This window comes from Microtus ochrogaster, unplaced genomic scaffold (assembly GCF_000317375.1).
Source record: "Microtus ochrogaster isolate Prairie Vole_2 unplaced genomic scaffold, MicOch1.0 UNK118, whole genome shotgun sequence".
Lineage (NCBI taxonomy): Eukaryota > Metazoa > Chordata > Mammalia > Rodentia > Cricetidae > Microtus > Microtus ochrogaster.
In genome coordinates, this window is record NW_004949216.1 from 281,826 (window position 1) to 298,994 (window position 17,169).

Sequence of the window (17,169 nt, forward strand, 5' to 3'; positions counted from 1 at the left end):
GACAGGATACTGGCTTGAGCCAACTGTTGCCCCAACACATTCTCCCACCCAGTCTCGTAGACCTGCAAGAAGCCATATTTTAAAAACCACGCTCTGTACCCACAGAGGTCCTGGCAAAGTTTAGCAGCCCCAGGTATTGTCTGAGTTTTGATTTCTACACAGAGTTCTAAAGTGACCCTTTAGGCGAGATGCTTCTCAATGAGACTTGGAAGTTTCTTTTCAGCACATTTATTACCTTTACAGGGTTTTTTGTTTTTTTTTTTTTTTTTAGTGTTGCCTTTAATGCTAAGCCTCCCTTTTATAGAAACTATACCCTTTTATACCCCCACCTCCCACCCCCATCCCCATCCCCCACTCCCTCTATCTGTTGCTGGTGTTGCGCTTCAGATAATCTGAGTAGCCTGTCAGGAAGAATTTTTGGAAGGTGTCGCTGTAGAAGATTCTGGAAGGGATCAGGTTCAGCAGCATTGCCTGGAACAGAAAAATAGGAGTGTCTGAGCAAAGCGAAGAAATTATACCTCAGCCAGTCCTTGGAGTCAGTCATTGGAGGATGACTTTTTCTGACTACTTGCGAAGATCTTGTGACACTTTGCAATGGGGAACTTCTTAGACACCCGGGCTGTCCCTTTAAATGCCTTCTGAAGGACTTGTTAAATCACTCATGGGCTGACCACCCCACCACACCTCTTTGTTGCCCTATGGAGCATTGGCTATTTCTTCCTGAAACCCCATCTCCCCGGTGGCTTTTGTATGCTTTCCTTCCCTGTTTCCTTCCCTGTTTTCCTTCCCTTTTCCTTAGCTAGCTTTCCCATAGCTAAGGAAAAGCGTTCCTTTAGAGGCTCAACTTTACTGAAACACGGAGCCAAGGGAGGCAGAGGCCACTGCAGGGAAGAGCCAGGTGTTCCTGTTTTTCCTACCCAAGAACTCCCAGGAGCCGCTAAGTGGGGTCATTCTAAGTGGAGAAGTGGAGTCTCGTGGTTGTTTATAGGCTGAGGGCATCGGCCTCAGTTCTTACTACTATCTCCTACTGCTTTCCCCGGCTGTACTGCAGCTGGCTGGCCCTGTGAGCTTGCGGTGGAAGAAAACACACACCCTTCCTCCCTTGCTTCAAAAGAAGTCATTGATTACCAAGATTTCATGAGCAAGACAGCCACAGGTCTCATCCCCAATCGTGACGTATTTCAAGGACTCTTTAACAAACTCTTCCGCAGTCTTGGTCACCATGTTGGTATTTAGATGCTTTGTCATTGGGGTTGAGACAGCAAAAGGGGTCAGCACCTGCAAAGATAAAGAGCAGGACACAGCACTGTAGAGGCCATCGGAGACTGAGGTGTGAACGCACACTTCACCATCCATCCCAGCTCCTTTCTGCCTGTGAAACACTCTAAAGTCCTTGATAAAAGATGCAAAGTTGGCATGAAGCTGGAGAGCAGGAGGTTTGGTTGCTCAAGATGAAGCCTAAACTGTTCACTGCAAGGGGCTCAAACGCCCTTCAGAGCACACACGGCAACTGAGAGACTCAGCAAACAAAGTGCAAGGCAGCAGTTAAAGCTGAAGTTCAGGACTGGGGATAAGCTCGGAAGCCGAGCGCCTGCACGAGGCCCAGAGTTCGCGTCCCAGCACTGCGCACACAAATAAAAGGAACTCAGAATTGAAGTCCAGCCAAGCATAAATCACTCAGCATAATTTTGTCCCGAGTATTGCATTGAATGGACTTACACTAGACAGTCAATCAGTCAGAAGTGGCGGCACAGACCTTTAGTGTAAGGCTCAGTGATAGAATTGGCAGTCCAAGGCCAACTAGGCTACTAGTAAAACTCTGTCTCGACAGATTTATTCACATTCCTTTGGAAATCAAATTTAATTACATACCCGATCACACATGTACATACCTACTCACACATGTACATGCCGGCTCACAACATACATACCTGCTCACACAACATACATACCATACAGCAAAGGGTCCACAGCATGCTTCCCCAGACAGCTCAGGCTAACCTTACACTTTCCGTGTAGTAAGGACCAGCTGGAACTCCTGATCCTCCTGCCTCCACCTGCTGAATGCTGAGGTCACGGGCGTGCACCTTCATACCCATTTTTATGCAGTGCCTTAGATAAAACTCGGGGCTCTGTGTGTGTTAGGCAGGCATTCAACCAACTGAGCTACATCCCCAGCCCCCACAGCATCTTTGAGCAAACACATCCATACGCAATTCCCTTCCTCAACCAACACCAGCATGAAGGGAGGCCAGCAGAAATCCCAGCAGCAGGAGGGGTTGTAGAGACAGCACTTGGCCTGGTCTTGCTCAGGGGAGCCCAGCAGAATCACTAGACCATCTTCACACATACTACCTGCATTGCAAGGGATGATGGACCACCAGCCAGCATTGCAAGGGATGATGGACCACCAGCCAGCATTGCAAGGGATGAGAGACCACCAGCCAGCATTGCAAGGGATGATGGACCACCAGCCAGCATTGCAAGGGATGAGAGACCACCAGCCAGCATTGCAAGGGATGAGAGACCACCAGCCAGCATTGCAAGGGATGAGAGACCACCAGCCAGCATTGCAAGGGATGATGGACCACCAGCCAGCCAGCTGGTTCCCTCTCAGGAGTTCCCACACTGTCCCCCTCACCTGGATAATGATTCCTTTAGCTCTGTATTCTACATGCAGGGCCTTGGAGAACGTACACACGAAAGCCTGCAGTAAGAGAGAAAACACCTCAGGTCTGGAGTTTGCTTCCTCCTACCCTTATAGACGGGACCCCTCAGGTTCCCAAGAGTATCACAGACACTTCCTGCTTGGAGGATGAGGAAGATACCCCGATGGCTTGTCACTCACCTTGGAAGCTGAGTACAGGGCATACAGAGGCCAGGGACAAAGGGCTGCCCCAGAAGAAATGTTCAAGATGAGGCCTTTCTGCCTGTAAGGCAAAGGAGCAAAGGCAGCACTGTTGGCTGCCCCATCCCACTGCAGCAAACACACCTGAGGGCTGGGGCTGTCAGAACCCACCCTCTAGGCTTCCGTGGCTCACAAGGGCTGGTTTTGCGAGAACTGTGAGGAAACATCCCCCATGATCTTGAGGAGGACACTGCACGGTGACGTCACTCTCTGCAGTCATGGGGGGCTTGGTCTCCAAACAAGACCTCTGCTAGGGCAATCGTTTCCCTGCCAAGCTACGAAAACCCAAACTGGCTCAGACAGGAAAGGAGGAAGGGACTTTCCAGTCTCCATGGGACCACATGCCCTGGAACCCTTTGGGCTCATAGGGATGGTGTCATGTGGTGGGATCCATCTTAAATTGGTTGTGCTCACTCCAACATCCCTGTGCTCTTCAGAGCTCTTGCTTATACCTCTCGAAATTTAGTTGGTTTTGTTTATTTCATTTATTGAGACATATTTATGTTGCTATATCATCCAGGCTAGCCTCAGCCTTACTATGGAACCCAGGTTGGTCTTGAATTTGTGGTGATCCTCCTACCTCAGCCTCCCTATTGCTGGATTGCTTTAATATTCCCAGTTAGATGCCTGGAGTGGGGTTGCAAGAAACCGCAAATTAGAATACAAAGCTACTCCCTTCTTACTCTAGAAAAAATAAACTATCAACTATTTGCTCTTAATGAATAATGGGTGATGAAAACCAGCCCCTCGTGAGTGTTGTACTAGGGTGCCCCAAATATGGACTATTAGAGAGACTGGGGGCAGGCAGTTTCCAGGGGAATGGGGTCCTCATTCTGACAGAAGATGGAATTCACAATAAAAAAGGACATAGTCTTGATCTGAGGCCAACTTGCGTCTTTTATGTTCAACATGAGTTAATTTTCTTTGAAAGCCAATGTGTTTTCAAACAGCTGTTCTCAATCTCCTTCTAAAACATGTTCCACTTGACCTTCACATACACACATGTATGTGAAACACTGGCCTGGCCTTCCCCCCGTAATCACTGTGTTCTCTCTTCATAGGTTTTAGCCACCAACTGAAGCAGCAGCTTGATGTGCTCCCTCCACCACCACCAGGTCCCCAAGCAAGGTGGCTGCCAGGACAGGAAGCCACCTTGCTCTCTGCTTCTCCTGTGACAGGCCTTACCTTGACTCCATGCGCTTCAGAACAAGCTGTGTCATCTAGAAGAGAAGGCCAGGGTTAAGCCTTGAAAAAGAAACTAAGTAGCAATCAACAGGGTCCTTGGAGGAAGTTGGGGAAGCTTAATCTTCCCAGAGGACCTTGAAAGTTATTGGCAACCTTAGAGGCCGTTCTGGCAACCTGAGAATCTGGCTAGAAGCCACAGCAAGCAACCTAGGCAGATGGCAAACCTAGACTATTCTCTAGCCTCTTTCTTAAAGTAGACAATCTTCCTTCTAGCATTCTGGAACCAGGACTGACCCCAGATAACTAAACCACAAATTACAAGGGATTATTGGGCTGGAGTCTGCCCTCAGAGGTTAAGAGCCTGCACTGCTCCTCCAGAACCCATGACAGGCAGCTCACAACTGCCTGGAACCCCAGCTCCAGGGAAGCTGACACATATGGTATTCAGTGCACCTACCCAGATGCAGGAATACATATACACACATAATTTAAAAATAGTAAAATAATCAATTAAATGTTTTTTTTTAAAAAGAGCCTAGTCCATAGATAACTTTGAACTCAATTCAAAAAATACTGAACAACAAACACCTAGAAAACCCAGCCCCATAATAAATGTCCTTCTCTTAGAGACTACTAAACATTTATTAAAATATTAACTTTTAGGGAATTGCTTTGAAATCCTGAGGAAATATTAGTATCTTCAGGCCTAGTGCATTGTGAATGCAAAAATAGGGTTTATATACTGGAGAGAATGAACCTATCTCTGTTTTCCAGATGAGAACAGTGGACAGACTGTGGCTAAGAGCAGTTTAGTTTCAGTTCGAGGAATGTTTCAGCCTCTGTGTTCTGATGTGTTAGCACACGTGTTCATCACGTACCTTGACTACAGATGTGACGTTGCAGTGGATGAGACTCTGCAATAGATAATCACAGACAGAAGTCAGTCCAGTCCTCGGAGAATTGTCCTGGGAATAAGTTGGCGCTAACCAAGCACTGAATGCGCAAAAGCTGAGTCCCTATAACCCCGCTACATGCTCAGCCTGCATTCTGGCTCCTAGCTGAAGCTCAGTGGCATTGTTCTGCAGTCCCGCCCATATGTGAGCCGTGGCAGAAGGAGAGTAGCCTTGAAAACTCAGGATGGGATAGAATCATAGGTGGTTAGGAAGTTCTTGATGAACAGAGATGAAAAGGTACACCCTTCGTGTCGAGTTCTAGGGTGAGAAGGAAAATATCAAGACAGCCACCACGCAGCAGTCTGCCCTGACCTGGTGATCAAGCCAGGGGTCCATACCTGTCTGAGAGACAAAAGCAGACAGGACAGGGAACAGCTCACCTGGATCTCACCGGGAGTGTTCAGGAAACGGCTTGGGAGCAGGCTGGGGAGCATTCCAACATTGTTGACTGACAGGGAGAGGTAAAGGATGTCAGAGCAGATGGGAAATCTTTCTACAGAAACATGCACAAAATGATTTCTGTGTATGGGGTGCTCATTGCAACATGATTTAATAACAACAAGGGAATGCAGGTCAGGGAGGTGACCCAACGAACAAAGTGACAGCTGCACAAGCACCAGGACCTGAGTTAAAATAGAAAAGAAAGAAAGGGGCCTGGGGAGATGACTCAGTGGTTAAGAGCACTGACTGCTCTTCCAGAGGACCTGAGTTCAATTCCCAGCAACCACATGGTGGCTCATAATCATCTATAATGAGATTTGGTGCCCTCTTCTGGTGTGCAGGCATACATGCAGACGGAACACTGCATACATAATAAATAAATAAATCTTTTTTAAAAAGAAAAGAAAGAAGAAAGAGAGGGAGAAAGGGAGGAAAAAAGGAGGGAAGGACTCAAAATATAAGGATGAGAATAATAGAAGAAGATATCTGACATTGACCAATGGCCTCCATATGTACACAGACACAGACAGACAGACACACACACACACGCACACGCACACACACACACACACACGTCCATTTAGAATGTAAAAACATTAGAACTTGTGATAGGAGAGTTTTTTTTTTCGAGACAGGGTTTCTCTGTAGCTTTGGAGCCTGTCCTGGAGCTAGCTCTTGTAGACCCGGCTGGCCTCGAATTCACAGAGATCCGCCTGCCTCTGCCTCCCGAGTGCTGGGATTAAAGGTGTGCGCCACCACTGCCCAGTGATACGAGAGTTTTTAACCATACACCTGAGGGTAAGAACTTCTGATCTCTTTCCTCCACCTCCTGAGGGTTTGGATTACAGGTGTGCACTAACATGCACATGATATGTAAGGTAGCTGGAGAAGGAACAACTTGAAGAACTCTGTTATTGCCATCCACAAATGGATCACTAGGATTGAACTCAGGTCATCAGACTTGATGATGGGTGTCTTTATGCATCAATCCATCTCACCAGGCCACTCCCAAAAGGGGCTTCAATAGTCACTGAAGTGATTATCATATTTACATGGAAAATCAAGATTTGCATTTTTAATATACTTACCTAAAATTCCGATTTCTAAACCTTTAAGTTTTTCTTTAATATGGTCATAAATGTCTTCTCTGGTAAAATCTGCTTGCACAATCTTCACACGGCTTTCAGTGGCCCCCTCTGTATAAGAGACCACAGGTGTTTCTAGTAAGCCTGAGTACAACCACCCCTCTTGACCATAAAGTCCACAGCAATGCAGTAGATTTTGTAGGACTGGAGAGATGGTCCAACACTTAAGAGTACTTTCTGTTTTCATGGAAGACCCCAGGCTGGTTTCTAGCACAAACATTAGGTGGCTTACAACTCCTGTAACTCTGGCTTCAGGGGATCTGATAGGCACTTGCACACACCAACACAGACATACACACATAAACACAATTAAAAATTACAATGAAATACCTAAAAGAGAGTTGGGACTGTGTTTCTCAAAGTCATATCAAAATCATCAGGAATCTTATTAGAGACCCAGATCTGCCTCTACCCCAGACCTACTGGTTCAGACATACTGGCCTGAGCCAGACTGGCCTACATAAGCCACCAGGTGATTGACACAAACTCAGGTTTGAGCCCCTGGAGGAGGACTGTGCACACCCTCGGATGCTTTCATAGCTCAGCAGACTAAGGTCCCCTCAGCATAGACACAGGAGTCCTATGCTCCAGAATCCACATACATGGCAGCTTGTCCCCCACAATCCTGAGGGAGCAGACACTCTTCTTCCCATTTTCCAGAGCAGCAAATTTGTCTACAGAACCTATTCTTCACTCCAAGTTTAGCGCCTTCTCTATGGTTTTGCGCTCACTTGCCCGGGGAAGGCCTTTATAGGCAGTGGTGACAGCTGCAGATAGAGGTGTCCCAGTCTCTCTCAGAAGAGCCTTGACTTTGAGTCTAGACCCAGCTCCTCTGATCAAGCAATCAGGAGACCTAATGTAAGAGTCAAGGATCCCTTAATATACAAGGCAGGACTTGCTTTCCTATAACGTGACGAAAAGCACATTTAACACCACGAGGAAGACACTCAAGAATGCCTTGGTCCTAATCGGAATGACTCCTAACATCCAGATGCCAAACAAAAGTCAAATTCACCCGTTCAAGGGCAGGGAGCCTCCGCAGTTTGATCGCCCAGCCCCCACCTCCACAACCTTCTTCTATTCTGAACCTCTCCCAAAGAAACAAGGCTGACCCAGGACAGCCTGCTGTGGTTTAAAAAGCCTTCATAATTAAAGATTCATACCTTTGCCTTGATACTTTACTTAATTATTGACTATGTAATTATTAAAATTTAAAATCTAAAAATAAGGATTATGAGCATAGAAACAAATCACAGACACTATTTCTGGCTTCAAAGAAAGGGACGAAAGCTCAGAGGCAGCTAGGGCTCTGGCTGAGCAGGGCTGATTCTGAGGGTAAAGGCCCAGAGAAAACTTTTCCTTTATCCAGGCCACAGAATTCAGGGTGACAGTCTATGCCTTATACCTTGTCCTTCCCTTTATATACTGGGCCCTTCTGTATACAGCGGACAGGTGGCAGCCCAGGCTTCCGGCAGCAGACATGGCATGAACAGGCAGGACAGTGCCATGTTTGGCCAGTTCCATGCATACACACTCGCCTTGCTGTGTGGGATCACTCACCAATCTCCTCTGCAATGGCCTGTAGCTTTTCCAGTGTCCGGCTGATAAGTACTACGTTGAGTCCATGTTTGGCTAGCTGCAGGCAGGAATGGAAAAAACAGAAAGATGCTAAGCAGATGGGAGGCCTTAGTTGTGTAGAAGGTCCTTCTGTCCCTGACTGCACCATAAGTCTCCTGCTTCCTCCTATGATGGAGGTTCCCGTGCTGTGAGTGAACAGCCATTGTGGGTAAGGCTGAAGCCAACACCGTAGCTGTTGTAAGTGTCGCTGTGTGCCCATTATATGGCAAGAGTCACTGTGAGAAGTCTTGGCAGGATCATCATCAGGGAGCCCCTGTTTGGAACTGGTGGGGCTCCCTGTAGCCAACTGTAAAGTCTGGGGGCTGCAAACCTTACTTTTTGATAGAGACTCTAACTGGACTGGAACTTATCCACTAGGCTTAACTTGTTGGCAGGCAAGCCCCAAGGTTTACCTGCCCTCACCACTCTAGTGCTGGGATCACAAGCAGGCATCAGATCACCTGGCTTTTCATGTGTGTACTGGGAATCAGTCTCAGCAATGCAAACACTTATGACTGGGCTATCCCTCCACACTTTTGAAGTGTTACTGGGTGACTATCAGGGTAGCAGGGCTTACAGGCAATGCCAGGCTGCCCAACGCTGTGAGCTCTGGTTCCCCTCTGACAAAGCATCTCCTAGATCTCCATGGCACCCAGAGACTCAAGGTGTGCATCAGAGACTAACCGGACTCTGTCTGGGTATTTTCACTAATAGTACGCACTCATTTCCTTATCTTCCTTGGGCTCCATGGCTCCTGCTGCACTTTCTGCAGTTCCACCAGGTTGAGTTCTACTCCCTTGCAATAAAACAATTCCTCAGTCACTCAGCATGAGCCTCCTCCTCCTTTCTTCTTTGGAGCACTGATGGGAAACTATCCAAATCCATTTTCCCAAACTGCAATTCATAAGTGCCTGATAAAAATCCTTTGACTTTTGCAGCTTTTCATCCATACTTGTCTCAAAGGTGTTTACCTGGTATTGGTGAAACAAATGTGAGTGTGTTTTCAAAAACCTTTTCATCTTCCTTACGTCTTCCTCATGTAGTAAGTTAGTTATGAGGGTGGATGATCACTGGGCCTAACAGGATGCTCAAGTGCTTGTCACACAAACATGAAGACTCGAGTTCAAGCCTCAGTGCCCATGTAAAAATCCAGATGCAGTGCTGGGAGGTGATGGCACACGTCTTTAATCCCAGCACTCGGGAGGCAGAGGCAGGTGGATCTCTGTGAGTTTGAGACCAGTCTGGTCTACAAGAGCTCCAAAGCCACAGAGAAACCCTGTCTCGAAAAACAAAAACAAAGCAAAACCAAAAAAAAGCCAGATGCAGCACGACCAATAAACTCAGTGCAGGGGAGATGGAGACAGAACTATTCCAGGAGATAACATGTCTAGTCAGTTAGTGAGTTTCAGGTTCAGCAAGAAGAGACCCTGTCTTCAAAACAAAACAGGTGGAAAGAGTAAAGGAGACACTCAGCATAAGTCTCTGGCTTCCACATACACCTGCATACACACGAGTATGCACCTTCACCTGAACACACACACTAAGATATAATAGACAGCAGATCATAAGATGATTTGAGAAAGAGAAAAAAAGCCAATATTTGTGCTATTGTGGTACAAATTATACATTCACTTCTTGTACCTAGCTAATAAGAGCTTCCAGGCCTTGCAACTTCCTGCACATTGGAAACAATAAGAGTCTCTTTCCCGTGCAGGAGGGGATAAGAGCATCATTCCACATGAGACAGAAATTCCAGGAACATCTCCTGCTCCTTTTTCGGTCTTGGTCCCTCATTCCTACCCCCTGAGAATCTTGGAATATTCTAAATACTAAGTGTCTATCAGAACACCAATGACAGCTGCTGTCTGGAGACCCTAGAGAGCTTCAGGGTTCAGGATAGAAAATTGCCTAACTTTGGAGTGTTTGTGTTATAGCAACAAGAGCAAATGAAAGCAATAAAGACAAACCAAAAGAAGAAGACAGCTCTAGTAAGTCCATCAAAATCAGCATTAAAGCAATTAAATATTGTTAGAAACAGACATTGTGAAAGGCTGACTCTTACTGGAGACACACCAGTCCTAGACCTGGTTACCTAGATGAAAAGCTTTACACGGAAGAGGTAACACAACAGGGGGTAAAAATACACCAGGTCAGCTGGAGATTTTAATTGCTGGACGAAGCAATAGACATTTGGTAAGGAAACAGAGTATAGAAACCACACAAATAATAAGCTTCCTCTTATGAATCCATACCAATATGAAGCAAGAGTTCATCCTCTGAACGCTGTCTCTGAAAATCCTGGTAAGAGCTGAAGGAAAGGCTCAAATGTTAGAAGCACTTGCTGCTCTTCCAGAAGTCCTGACTCTCCTCTCCAGCTCTAGGGGATCATCTGCAGACACCTGCACTCAGGTGCACACACCCTTTCCCCAGTGCATAAACATAATTTAGAACTTTAACTTAAAAGTTTACACTATACGTGTTTTATATACATAGACTTATATATAGATAACATGTTCTCTTTTTAATTGGCACGTAGTAATTTTAATGTGACATTTCAGTGTGTGTGCACAATGTGTAAGGATCACTTTGTGGCCTGGCATATTTGGCATCTCAGATACAGATCACTCATTTGTGTTTGAATATTCAAAATCCTCTCTCCTGTTTTGAAATAACCAATGAAGTTGTTATCTAAGCCCCTGCACATTTTAAACTCTCAGGCCACACCAGCACCACAGCCGGGGCAAAGAAGCCAGATAAAGAGTACTGGGTCCCAGCTTTTCCTAAAGCCATTAGCCCAAGTGCCCTTCTCTCCCTCAGAACTGAGTTCAGGGCATGTGTACAAAGGGGAGATGAGCCTTAACAGCCAAAACTAGGCAGGAAGTGAGGAAAGACTCCAAAACACCTCTCCTCCAAAGAGCACAAGGACCTGCACAACAGTATGCAGGGCAGACTCCTCAGCCCTGAACAGCTGACCCAGGAACATCTGTGGGAGGCAGCAAACCTGCCAGGCAGAGGATCCAGCAAAGGGGAAGAGACTAGCAGGGAAGAGAGGCTGCCATCCTCAGAGGATTGAGAGAAAACCAGAAAGGCTGTTTCTTAAAGCTGTGTTAAGTGCACACACACACACACACACACACACACACACACACACACACACAGAGTGTTCTCAGAAAGGGAGGGTATTCTTGATTTCTTTGGAAAGGGGCAGGCAATTAGACAGTTCTAGCCAGGTGTGATGCATATGCCTGCAAATCCCAGCACGTGAGGGAGCAGGAGGGGTTGCTGCAATGGTGGGGCTAGGGTGAGCTGTGTAGCAAAACCCTGCCTTAATTAAAGTATACCCTGGGCTATATAACAAGAACCTGTCCCCTTGTTTTAGTTATTTTTAATTTTTACATCAAAAAAGAACATAGTAAAATAAAACAGGGCTGAAAAGACGGTGCTGTGGGTAAAACCGTCGCCCTGCAAGCATGGGGACCTGGGTTTGGATCAGTAGGAACATGCGAAGCCAGACTAGGCAGCACACATCTCTAACATTGCTCCTACAGCAAAGTGGAGACGGGTGGTGGAGAAAGGCAAAGCCCAGAAGCTCGCAGGCCAGCTAGGCTGGCATCATATGGAGCAGGAGACAGCAAGAGACCCTGTTTCAAAAGAAAAAAAACAAAAAACAAAAAACAGAAACAAAACAAAAAAAACCCGAGTGTTAATAATAAGGCAATAAAGATTAAAAACAAGTGATTTAAACTGTCCCACAGAAAGAATTCCAGGCACAGATTATCTTCTGGGTAAATTCTACCAAACATTTAAAAAAAAAAAAAAAAACCCAATCATTCCAAAATTGCATAATCCTTTAAAAGAATAAAAAGGAGGTCAAGTTCTCTCTTTTCATGCAGTGCCTATAACCTTGACACCTCAGATTCTCTAGAAGACAAACACCATCATTTAGTCCAGCTGATCATCAGGAAGCATAGCCCATGACTCAGCAGTTTGTTCTCACGGATGCTGTTAACTGACGTGCCTGTCCTCTAAGAGACAGAGGCAGGCATATGGGAAAGCACAGGTGTCTGTGGACCGAGGAAAGCGTGGCTACATTGGGACACAGGGGATGCTACAGTAGAGTGATAACGGGACACCATTTCCTGCAGCCACCAGGAATATTGCCTCCAGAATGGTACTGTTCTCATCTGCCACACTGTGGGGGGAATAGCCCCCAACTGTTCAGATAAAGAGGAATGAAAATAAATGACTTTGCATAGTGTTTTTTGTTTCTGGGATTCTCTGGCCATTAACAACCAATGGATCATGCATCAATGTGACCACAAGCCAACTCTATACTATTTAAGGCTGTAGTTTGGTGAATAGGGACCTCGGCTTATCTTGGGTACCGTCAGGTCATATCAGTCTCATAAGAACAAGTTGGCAGTGGAGTCCAATACTGAAGTTCAATACCAGCCTAGCTGACAGGCTTCCTGATAAGGTACACTTGGCTAACACTGTAACACAGACACACAAACATACACAGACACACACGCATGCATGCACCCCACCACAAGAACAACTAAAGTCAACTTAATGGCCATCCCTGAAGGCTGGCACCAGACATGAGACTTCCTTGAGATAATCCACCCTGAGAACTGTTATGGAGAGCAGGGCTGTCCGAATATCTGTGCTGGAATCACAGCCCCCAAAAAGAGAATAGTCAAATACCCCACGTAAATACTCATAGATGAAAGATAGGAAGCAGGCAGAGGCTTTTCTTGTTACACGCCCAAACAGATTGCAATGCGACTCTTGCCCAGGGGGACCATGATGACTGCTACCTGAGAGATTCTCATCACCTTGAATATATTGACAACCAGGAATATGCATCTCCTGTACCACCTCCCTTCTCCCCAAAGGTCCAGTCCCTATCTCCTTTTGCCCTACAGAGAGTCCAGCCATTTTGGCCCCTTGTGAGCCTCACACACGGATGGCTTAGGATGGTTTGAAATCTGTGTCCTTTTGCATGTTATCTGTCTGCCTCTGTCAACTCACTGGCTGAAATACCCAGCCTTCTGAAGGAAACGAGTCCCCAAGTTGAGCCAGGCAGTGGTGGCACATGCCTTTAATCCCAGCACTAAGGAAGCAGAAGCAGGCAGATCTCCACGTTGGAAGCCAGCCTGGTCTACAGAGTGAGTTTCAGGACAACCAGGACTACACACACAGAGAAGCCATGTCTCAAAAAAAAAACAAACAGCAATAAAGGGAAGTTGAGAGCAAGATTTAGAGACAGAGAGCCCTCGCTGTTGCTCAATGGGCAGAAGCTAAATTACAGGGTAAATTCAGACACTAGCAGTCCTTAGATTCCCCCTTCTGGGCATAGGGTTAGACAGAAAGTTTCAGTCTTCTCTGCCCAAGAAAAGATGAGCATGTGCAGTGGTTTCTCTCCTTTTCCCTTTACCCAGAGCAGACTGCCCGTGAGGACCAGAAGGAAGGACGCTAATTAGATAGAGTTCTACCAGAGAAAGCACCCATCACTGAGAGCCCTCTGAACGTTATCAAGGCCCTTTCCTACTGCCAGCCATATTCTCAACATCTGCATCTACACATAACTAAGAGCTTTCTTTTTAAAAAGAGATTTATTCTTTTTTATTTAATGTATTTGAGTTTTTCCTATTGTTTCCTTTATATCTCTTTAGACCAAAAACACCCAGAATCATTACCACCCCTCTGGGAAATGCAATTTAAAGTAATATTTCACCAAGCAGTTTTAACTATAAAATATATTGACAAAAATAAAATATTAATTAGGGGGAAATCCCCAAAACCCAGAGTGGTGGCAATTCTGGGCTGAGGGTGCCGTGGAGTCCCCACCCCCGCCAGAATCTGTCACAAATGTGACTTAAGAATGAAGGACTTTTGTCTCCCCGTTCACTTCAGCAGCTTCCTGGAGGGGAAGTTGTCCATTAAATGGAAAACAATTTGCATTTCCAGCACAAAGGGTGCTCTTTGCCTGTGGGCTCCAGCCTCTCCTTGGTGGCGCCTTTTTCTGGAGAGAGTTTCCAGGCGGCATGTGAAGTGGTCTGGGCCGAAGTCTGGGCAGCATTGTCCCCTTTGTGTGCTCAAGCAGGACTCAATCTTATTTTGAGAAAGTCGGGGCTGACAGGCCCCATATGCGGGTCTTCAGCCCCTTTTCAGGGAGTTAAGCCCCCAGCAAGGCCTTTCCCATAATGCACTGCCCACCAGTCCCGGATCTCTGCCGCGACTGCAGGACTGAATGGGAGCCTGGGTCAAGGAAGGTGCTTGTGGCTGCTAATCTACACGCGGGGGTGGGAATAAGACAGGGCTGCTTCTGTGTGGGAGAGAATAGAAGACAGGGCTGGAATTCAGGTGCAGACAGAGAGCCACAGAGGTGCAGACAGAGCCCACCCTCTGCCTCCCAGCCCAGCCCCTTCCGAAAGTATTTTTTGTTTTGTTTTGTTTTGTTTCCCACCTGCTTTGGTTGATACTTGAAATTCCTTGGACAGGAGGCAAAGCCTCCCCTACCACTTTAAAGGTGAATGCGGATTAAACTTAAATGAGCACAGAATAGGCTTCCGGAAAGCCAGAGAAGCGCGTTCCCCCGTTCCTGCCTTTAAGCACTCCCTTGAAACGTCCAGTTCTTTAATTAAGATGGAGCGGCGGATAAATCAGAAATGTGAACCAAATCCCAAGGAAGCTCACTTTCTCTGATTAAAGGATCAGAAAAGGGGACGTCTAAGGACAGAGTGCGTAGGCAGGGCTGGAAAAAGGCTTGTGGGTAAGATGCCTGGCTGTGCAAGCCCAGGGACCTGAATACCCAACCCCAGGCCGCCTGGCGATAGCGATGTACATCTGTAACCCGCGAGCTGGGGAGGCAGAGACAGTTGAATCTTCAGGACTAGCTAGGTAGCTCCAGGTGCAAAGAGAGACCTTGCCTCAAACGAATAAATAAACAGACAAGTAACATTTTACTTATTTCAGGGACACCATTAGAGGAGACACAGTTATCAAGATCAGAGAGACTTCGGGAAGGAAAAATAACACTTCATAACAGTTGGAAAGCAACATTTCAGATTCCAACTGCTTTTTGCTAGAGTAATAATAATTGTCAATGTATCATCAAACCCAGTTTCTTTGATTTAATTTTTGTATTTTATTTTATGTGCATGGGTGTTTGCCGTCTATAAGTGCATCATAAGCATAGGATACCCATAGAGCCAGAAGGAGGTGTTAGATCCCTTGCAGATGGAATTACAGACAGTTGTGAGCCACCATGTGGGTGCTATGAGCAGCCAGTGCTCTTAACCACTGAGCTGTCTCTCCGGCCCCAAGCCTGTTATTCCTATGTTATATTTTGGCATCCAAACATGGCAAGATCAACACCAATATATGGTGTAAGGAAACAAAACATGTATGGTAATAGAGGAAGACGATGATACCAACCTCTAACCTCCACACATACTCACATGGGTCAGCACATTCATGTACACATACATACACCCCACACAGGTAATAACTGTTATGATTCAGCCACAATATGGCTGACACTTCTGGGTTCCATGGCCACCAGGTTTGTCCCACATGCAGTATGGTTACATCACCTACGTATGATGCAGCTGTGTGAACTCTTGCCCACATGCGTGAGCTCCGTCATCTGCATATGACGAAGTCAGTCAACCCCCTGTGCGCATGCGCTAGGCAGCTTTTAAAAGCTGGATGCGCCATCTTCCTCTCTCTCTCTCTCTCTCTCTCTCTCTCTCTCTCTCTCTCTCTTTCTCTCTCTCTCTCTGCACACTGACCTTCCCCAAGCCTGTAAACCTCCCCCCCAATAAACTCCTAAGCAGGTTTGTTGCGTGTTCCATGTTTCCTTCTCACTTGCTCCAGGTAATTTCAATAACTAATCTATCTCAAGTACACACATTAGAAAAAGTACTATGGCCTCAGCCAAAAAAAAAAAAAAAAAAAGGTTTACTGGAGACGAAACACATCTGGTTAGGTTTAGGTTACTTAATATTACCTCTGACCGGCAAACCCCCAGCAGTAGCAAGGAGGCAGAGGCCTTAGTGGGAGCCAAGTAGAAAACCTGAGTCCCTTCCCCAGCTGCTAATGTGCCGTCAATATAAACCACACGAACAGATTTGAGTAAGACCCAGAGTCTCATGACATTTTACCAGAAATGTCCAGGATGTAGTTAAAAAAAAAAATTTACCTAACATACAAAGAAGTTTGAGTAAGAAAAAGATACTTAGATGCCAATATTTAGAGTTCTGACAAGATTTTATGGAATTTTTCTTTTGTTTTATGTTGTTGTTTTGTTTTTTGAGACAGGATTTCTTTGTGTACCCCTGGCTATCCTGGAACACTCTCTGTAGACCAGGCTGGCCCTAAACTCAGAGATCTGCCTGCCTCTGCCTCCCTACTGCTGGGATTAAAGGCATGCGCCACCACTGCCCACCTTTTTTTTCCTTTTTTTTTTCTTTTCTTTGTGATTCTCTGACAAGATTTTGAAGGATAAAAATACTTCACAAGGGAACTGGAGAGATTCTGAAGTCAGTTCCCAATACCACACACTAAGCAATTCACAACTGTGACTCCAGGGGATCTGACCCCTCTTTTGGCCTCCTCGGGTACCCACACTTATGCGGTGCTTACCAACACACGTGTGGCATGCATGCATACACAATTAAAAATAAATCTTTTTTTAAAGTGCCTTAAAGAGTCCTTGTGGGAACATGAAAAACAAGAAGTTCCAGGGGAAAAGTCCTATCTGTTTGGTGGAGCGGGGGCAGGGTCATGTGTAGCCCAGGCTGGCCTCACACTCAAAATGATGTTCTTGAATTCCTGCTCCTCCTGCCTCCGCTTCCAGGGCAGTAGAATTACGAACACGGAGCGCTACACCACTACTTCTGCATAAGCCACG

At 46.2% G+C, this 17,169-nt stretch overlaps 1 protein-coding gene across 1 annotated transcript in view; it reads right to left on the bottom strand.

The window, feature by feature from the left end:
* Positions 1-360: 360 nt before the first annotated feature.
* Positions 361-17,169, bottom strand: part of Hsd17b3 (hydroxysteroid 17-beta dehydrogenase 3) — a 24,406-nt gene continuing 7,597 nt past the window's right edge. Inside the window, exons 3-11 of the mRNA XM_005371636.1 lie at positions 8,193-8,268; positions 6,576-6,683; positions 5,427-5,494; positions 4,972-5,007; positions 4,094-4,128; positions 2,849-2,930; positions 2,642-2,707; positions 1,129-1,278; positions 361-471 (exon numbers count right to left, since the gene is read on the bottom strand). Of these exons, the coding sequence (XP_005371693.1) occupies positions 361-471; positions 1,129-1,278; positions 2,642-2,707; positions 2,849-2,930; positions 4,094-4,128; positions 4,972-5,007; positions 5,427-5,494; positions 6,576-6,683; positions 8,193-8,268 (732 nt within the window). The remainder of the gene's footprint in view (positions 472-1,128; positions 1,279-2,641; positions 2,708-2,848; positions 2,931-4,093; positions 4,129-4,971; positions 5,008-5,426; positions 5,495-6,575; positions 6,684-8,192; positions 8,269-17,169) is intronic.